This window comes from Clupea harengus, chromosome 24 (assembly GCF_900700415.2).
Source record: "Clupea harengus chromosome 24, Ch_v2.0.2, whole genome shotgun sequence".
NCBI classification, from domain to species: Eukaryota; Metazoa; Chordata; class Actinopteri; order Clupeiformes; family Clupeidae; genus Clupea; species Clupea harengus.
Window position 1 is genome coordinate 1,457,707 of NC_045175.1, and position 7,500 is coordinate 1,465,206.

The following is a 7,500-nucleotide window of genomic DNA, read 5'->3' on the forward strand; positions in this document are numbered from 1 at the left end:
GTGGGGGGTGGTGGTGATGGTGCGGGTTGCCCCCCTGCTGCAGGCTCTGCTCGTAGGCCGGCGGCTCGTTGTGGCGCTCGTACTCGTAGTCGGGCTCATAGAAGGGCCCGTCCCCCTCCAGGCTGTCCTCTGGGGGCGGCCCGGTCCAGCGCCCGCCCTGGTGGTGGTGGTGGTGCCGCGGCGAGCGTGGCGAACCGTGGTGGTGGTGTTGTGGGGAGCCGTGGCGCGACCCGGGATGGTTGTAGGGGGCGTCGGGGTGCCCCGGCGGGGGCGAGTAGTGGCGCGGGGACGGGGAGCGTAGCCGCGGCCCCGGTGGGTGCTGGTGGCTGGGCGAGCCGTACCCTGGCTTGCGCACCACCGGCGAGAAGGCCACGTGCGGCCGCGGCGTGGCCGGGGTCTGGGGCAGCTGACGGCGGCCGCGCCGAGGGGTGCTGGTCCCCGACGTCGACGGGACGGGGCTCCCGCTCACCGAACTACTGCCCTACACGAAAATTGAAACAAGGCAAATAAAAAAACGGGAGCACCACCGAACAAACAAACAAACAAACAAACAAGAGAAAACAAATGCCAAAGAGAAAGAGAGACGGAGAGGGAGGGAGAGAGAGAGAGAGAGAGAGAGACAGACAGAGAAAGGGAGGGAGAGATAGAACAAGAGCAGCAGGAGTATGACAGGATTTCAAAGTAAGAGTGAAAGGGAAGGGAAGAGAAGAGAGAATGAGATTTAAAAAGAGGCAGAGAGAGAGAGAGAGAGGGAGAAAGAGAGAGAAAGAAAACTCAATAGAAAAAAATGGGTCCAAATGAGAACAAAAGACCAAGGAGGTGGGGGAGAGGAGATGACAGGAGAAGAGAAGAGGAGAAGAGAAGAAGAGGGGAAGAAGAGGGGGAGAAGAAGAGGGGAGGGCAGAAGAGAGAAGAGCAGAGAGCATGTCGAAGAAGAGAAGAGGAGAAGAGAAGAAGAGCAGAGAGCATGTCGAAGTAGACAATGGGGCAAACCAGCAGACACAGAGAAGCCACAAGTCACATCGTGAAAAATGGACAGAAAACCACAGTGAAAAAGAAAGAAGGAAATGAAAGAATAACACAAGAGAGAGAGACGGATTTCAGTAAGGGGTCAGGGAAACTGGGGAAAGGTCGTTTCAGAGGCGGAGGTCATTCGACATTATGGATGCTCTACATTCTTCTACCTCTTCACTCGTTCACCCACCTTCACATCTTGACCTCCACGAAGCATACTGCAAGAAGATTAATGATTGTGTGTGTGTGTGTGTGTGTTTGTGTGTGTGTGTGTGTGTGTGCGTGTGTGTGTGTGTGTGTGTGTGTGTGTGTGTGCGTGTGTGTGTGTGTGTGTGTGTGTATGTGTGTGTGTGTGTGCGTGTGTGTGTGTGTGTGTGTGTGTCACACGACACTGCATATCTCTTACATGTGATGTATGAGCACATCAGCGATCAACGATTAAATGTATAGACATATATGATGGTATTATATATAAACTTAATTATTATTATTATGAGAGTGAAGAATGTGCATGATTTATACATGGGTGTAAGACTGGTGTGTATGTAGTATATGTGAGTATCTATCTATCTATACCTATGCATAACTTGGCCACACATCTTAAATAAAGTATCCATCTATCTATCCAGCTATATATTTGGATAGTCCGCCTACAGAGACTTTACAGATGGTTGGTTGTCATTCAAGTTCAGCCTTTCTAATTGTTCACTGAACATCACCTTAACTGTCAGAGTTTCATCATATACCGGTAGTTTGTTTATAATATGAGCATCTGTAGATGCAGGGGGCCATCCAAATAGTGTGTGTGACCCATACATTCTGTGTGTGTAAGTGCATGTAAGTGTGTGAACAGGCAAGTGTGTGATTGCATGTGTATATTTGCTTATCAATGTACATTCCCTCACAACATGCCTGTGTGTATGTGTATGTATGTGTGTGTGCATGTGTGTGTGTGTGTGTGTGTGTGTGCATGTGTGTGTGTGTGTGTGTGTGTTTGTGCATGTGTGTGTGTGTGTGTGTAGGTAGGCCCCACCTGTCGGTGCGTGCGGCCATCGCGGCCCTCGCTGGGCGAGCGGGACCAGTGGCGCTCGCGGCGGTCGTTGCCGTGGTGATGCGGGTAGTCCTCGCGCTCCGGGCCGTATCGCTCCTTGTCCATGGAGGAGGAGTGGTGGTGGTGGTGGTGATGGTGGTGCCGACGGTCCTTGGCACGGCCTCGCTCGCGCTCACGCTCCTTGGGCGGCAGGTCGCCCGACTGCGTGGTGGTGCTCAGGTCTGTGCCCAGGCCTTGGGGGGAAAAGCCGTCACTAACGCCACTTACATCACTAACGTCACGTAACACTAACAAATAAACATTTTGTCAGCAGAAAAGTTCCTTTAAGAAAAGTTCCACTGACAAAATGTCCTAAAAATGATTGGGAACCATTCAGCGTCACAACACAACACTGAAATTGTCTCATATATTCTTCCACGTCAGGCAGCTTCAGACCTATGGCTAACATCAATCGGCTGATTAGACGCTATCCCAACGGAAGCCATGGCAGTATGTGGTGCTGCTCCTTATGAGAAGTATAGGACAGACACAATCACCGTGGTGAAATATGTCTGACAAAGAGCAACCCATATTTAGAAAAGGTGAAAACAAAAACAAAAACAAAAACAAAACAAAAACAAAACGTAGATACATTCAATAATTTCAAATGATTCTCTCACAGTTAGAGGCGCTGTATCACTGTATAAAGTAAAGGTAAAGGACTGGCATTTAGCTTTTATCCAAAGTGACGTACAGACAACCTAATGGGTGTATTTCAAAAGCACTGACGTGAGATCCAAGCACTGGTAGGCAATTACACTGTACTTCATAACACTTATGGAGTGTATATAGTATATAGTATCGTATATACACTCTATATGTATAGTATATAGTATAGTATATACACTCTATATGTATAGTATATAGTATCGTATATACACTCTATATGTATAGTATATAGTATAGTATATACACTCTATATGTATAGTAAATAGTATCGTATATACACTCTATATGTATAGTATATATTATCGTATATACACTCTATATGTATAGTATATATTATCGTATATACACTCTATATGTATAGTATATAGTATCGTATATACACTCTATATGTATAGTAAATAGTATCGTATATACACTCTATATGTATAGTAAATAGTATAGTATATACACTCTATATGTATAGTAAATAGTATAGTATATACACTCTATATGTATAGTAAATAGTATAGTATATACACTCTATATGTATAGTATTATAGTATTGTGAAAGAAATGTTTCTTTTTAATTATTATCATGATGTGTTTTAGTTTGAGATTAGTTAGTTAGTTAAATGGAGGACTAAGCTCTTTCCATTGTTCTGTGAAAGGAAGTTTGAAACTGTGGGAAGAGAAGCTTGGAATTCAGACTGTCATGAAATGTTTAGGTTAAGACTGATTTATTGGTCTAAGACCCATAGTCAGGGTTTTTGGGGGTCTTAGGTAAACATTCTTGTGTTTTGGAACCAGGCATGGGAAGACAGAGCCATGGGTGTGTCATTGTCTTTGTTCTGTGAGATTTTCTTAATAAATGGTCAGGCAAGTTACTCAAGGGGCAGTGTATGTGGGGACAGCGTTCTGAAACCACTACTCTCCTCTGGGCCAGAGTAAATGTCTGTTACTTGATTTTATTCTTGGTTGTGTGTGTCTTAATAACTGAGGTTTAAATACAGTCCTTATACAAAGGGTGAAATAATTCCCTGACAGTTTGGTCCATCGATCGGAATCTCAAGAAAGGACAAGATCGACCGGGAGCAGAAACACGGAAGCCGTACGTCGATGCATCGCCCTGCCCAATAGTTGGATAGGTAAAGTCCCTTCGCGTTGAATTCGTCGTTGGGCCGGCTGAAGGACTTCTGCCCCCGGGAAAGTCTGCCTTCTCGAGATCCAGATCCAGATGAGACGCACAACAAGAATAATAAGTGAGTAGCCGGGGGTTACTTAATATTCAGACAAATAGCTATACAGAGATCTGGGATCTCTTGAGGTCTGGGACCTCACAGAAATATTTCTACCCTAATCTGGGATTGGGGAGTGTGAATAGGTGTACACCTGAGTGAATGAGAGCGTGGCTGGAGAAAGAAATTAAGCAAAATTAAAACTTTGGAAACTATCTGAGAGCACAAACTCCCGGGGAGGTCCGGATTGATTTATCAATCTAGAAGCTCGGCCTCCGGATATTTTTCATAGACTCAAGAGAAGTATTTTGCTTAATTCAAAAAAAACTCACCATAATTAATGAATATGAGATGGTTTGAGGAAAGTAAGAAGGCAAGATGGTTAAAAGAGAGAGAGAGAGAGAGAGGATAAGAAAGTCAATGGAAAGTTGAGAAGAAGATTAAAAGAAAGTGAGGATAAGTGTTATTCTTGTGGAGAAAGAGGGGAAAACTGCAGGCTTGATAAACTATAGAGATTTTACTGTGGCCACGTGAAAACTCTATACATTTTATCTGCTTTGTTCATTTGCACGCACTTTTTAGTCTTAAGTGCGTGAAGGGGGAGTTACTAGAAATTATGTAAAGACATAAATAGAGTTGAGCATTTGTGAATGAGAAATTGGGATACTGGCATAGACAGACACTGCGCACGCGCGCAATCCATGTGTCTCATTGAAATAGCCACCAGTGACTGTGGCTGATTTAACAGCACAGGTGGGGAAGGGACACATTGGAATTGTGATCATCATTGTGTATCATCTAATTATCATTGTATCATTATATGATAATGATGGCGATACTGCTTAAATAAAATAATACAAGTGCAGATCGATTTGAGGATGAGGAATTTTGGTCTGATCAACTAAAAAATCTCTATCCAAATAATCGAATTGCATGAATAGCCGCAGGGGTAGAGGCCCGGAGTTAAGATTAGATTAGATTCAACTGTATAGTCATTGCACAGAGTGCAAGTACTGAGACAACGAAATGCAGTGTAGCATCTATAATGAAGAATAAAGGAGTGGGATTCAGAAGAATCTCAGAGTGCTATAAATATATAGATATTATAGTAATGAATGGAAATAATTCCAGTGTTGCAGGAATTGTATTTGCAAAAACGAGTTCATTTGTTTCATTAAGAGATTGTTTGGTGCTCCGAGGCGAGACTAAACGAAGATTTGACGGTTTGATGATAGGTCAAGTCCTGTGGGGTAAATCGCAAATGTCCGTGTATTTTTATTCAGGGTGTGAACCTGATAGATGAAATGACGAACTTAGTTGCGTTGATGTGGGCATTCAGTCATTGGAGCAAGATTATTGATCGGAACCTAACGTTTTAAATTGATATTTAAAACTAAAATAAGCAAGTGACCAGTTGTTGGCATAGTTTACTTGAAGGTATTTTGTGTAACATCTGTGAAGAGAGAGCATTTAAAATTGCTGAGAGAGCGACGCACATAAAACGAAAAAGATCATATTAAACTTTCTCTCGTTATCTTAGATCAGATAGTGCGCCGTCAGAGGGCATAACAAGAGAAAAATGGAAATACGAGATTGTGATGTGTTGTGAGCTATTGTATGTGCCAAAGTACTGAGTGACTAAGATAGCCCGGAATTATTGTAGATTGTTTTTTAAGACGTAAAATCGCTTACGGCAACTTCGACTTTTTAAACAAGCCTGTGTGGTTGGCTGTTCAGACGGACAGAGAAGCACACGGGTGGGGGCTGTCAGGGGGAACAGAGGGCTCACATTCTCACACACACACACGCTGTATTTTAAAAGGAGAGGAGATGAGAAGAATTGTCAACTTACACATATTAGTGTGATTTTATATAAATGGGCAGCGATTAAGAGTCATGGTGATACTTATGTATCAACTGGGGGAATGGTTAGCATAGTACATGAGCACTATACAACATATGGATTAAAAACCTATTAAAAAAATTTTTTTTTGTATGAAATGTGAGATATGTATTCGGCATAACTCAATTAAATTTCACAGTAGCAAAAGCACTGTGCAAAACAATAAGACCAACTTTTGGTGTGTCACAAATTATACTACAAACTAGGAAATGTAAAGAACCAAATACTGTTCGAGTTTTTTTTGTGTCTCCACAGATACAAGGCCAGGTGAAGGTGAAGGTGACTGGGTGTTCATCAAAATCATCAGATGAAAGAGCTGGTCTGACGACAGGGGGGAGGAAACATATCAAGTGCTACTGTCTACCCCCACTGCCGTTAAAATTGCAGAACGCTCCACCTGGATTCATCTGTCACACTGTAAACTTCGTTCATTTTTTTTAAGATGCACCACTAGCGTTGAGTAGGGTTTCGTGCCTACTTGAGGGGGTTGAGAAATATAGCTCTTTTCCGTCTTAACGTCACCTAACCTCCAGGGAGCGCCCTGAGGGTTAGAGATTCTGGTCAACATAGTAGAGGTGTATCTGTGTTTATTGTTTTTCTTGTTTATTTGTGTTTATTGTTTTTCTGTATACATTATATAACTTGGGTAAAACAATGTTTAAACTGTAACTATTAATGATTAATTCAGGGGTAATGTTGGGTCTATGGTCCTCTACAAGTGTAATTGAGAGAATCCATAAGAGGTGGATTTCATATGGGGAAAATTAGACTATGGGGAACGTTACTCATCTGTATTTTACTAATTCATGGTATAGATATGCATCTTTGCAAGCGAACAGACTTGATAGGACCAATTGCTATGTATGTACCTTAATGCCAACATCCTACTTTCACCCTAGACTTAAATCAAGGCTACTCTCATTCCAAGCAATGATCTGTGTTGGAGAGAAGTGTGCCCCAGACAACTGGGGCTACAGTAAGCCATTTTTTATACAGACGATACCCAGGTGCAGGATCTGTGTAACAATACCCACCCACTAGCAGAACTAAAAAACATGCCACAACCTAGCTGTCACCTTAAGTGGCAGTCCATTCCATATTCCTAATGTGTTTTTCTATTAGAGGAACAACGAGAGTAGGCTCTCTGAGACGGAAACAGTGTAATGAAATTGTCATCGATACTGCTATACTGTCATCAAACACTGCTTCCTCAGCCAACGTCGTACCCTGTCCATAGGAACAGGTCCTTATGTTGAGGTTGGAATGCAGGGCATTGCCACTCTGACAAGGGTACCCCTAAGGTGAGAGAGGTATTGTGGTTGTGTGGTAGTATATGGTACAGTCATCTTCTTCCACACTGGGGTGGCGTAAGCGCCCCCGCCCAGGTCATGGACCATTTTTGTGTTGTTAGTGCTATCTCGCAGGCAGAGTATCTCGTAAGAAGAGATTTGCTGTTGAGAAGCATGACAGCGTGTGGGGGACTGATGTGCTGATGACTAAAAGATTTGGACCACCAGCTCCAAGGTTATTTTGTTTCTGTTTCAGGCCCTATGAGTAAGAAAAGTCATGTTAAGAATGGAAACCCTTAACTATAGTTTAGGATTTTGTTA

At 42.9% G+C, this 7,500-nt stretch overlaps 1 protein-coding gene across 12 annotated transcripts in view; it reads right to left on the reverse strand.

Moving 5' to 3' along the window:
* Positions 1-7,500, reverse strand: part of cacna1ab (calcium channel, voltage-dependent, P/Q type, alpha 1A subunit, b) — a 164,989-nt gene that overhangs the window by 684 nt on the left and 156,805 nt on the right. For all 12 annotated transcript variants that reach the window (XM_042703636.1, XM_042703632.1, XM_042703630.1 and 9 more), the window contains 2 exons: positions 2,048-2,298; positions 1-481 (listed from right to left, as the gene is read on the reverse strand). The exon at positions 1-481 is cut by the window's left edge and continues 684 nt beyond it. In XM_042703636.1, coding sequence (XP_042559570.1) covers positions 1-481; positions 2,048-2,298 — 732 coding nt within the window. The remainder of the gene's footprint in view (positions 482-2,047; positions 2,299-7,500) is intronic.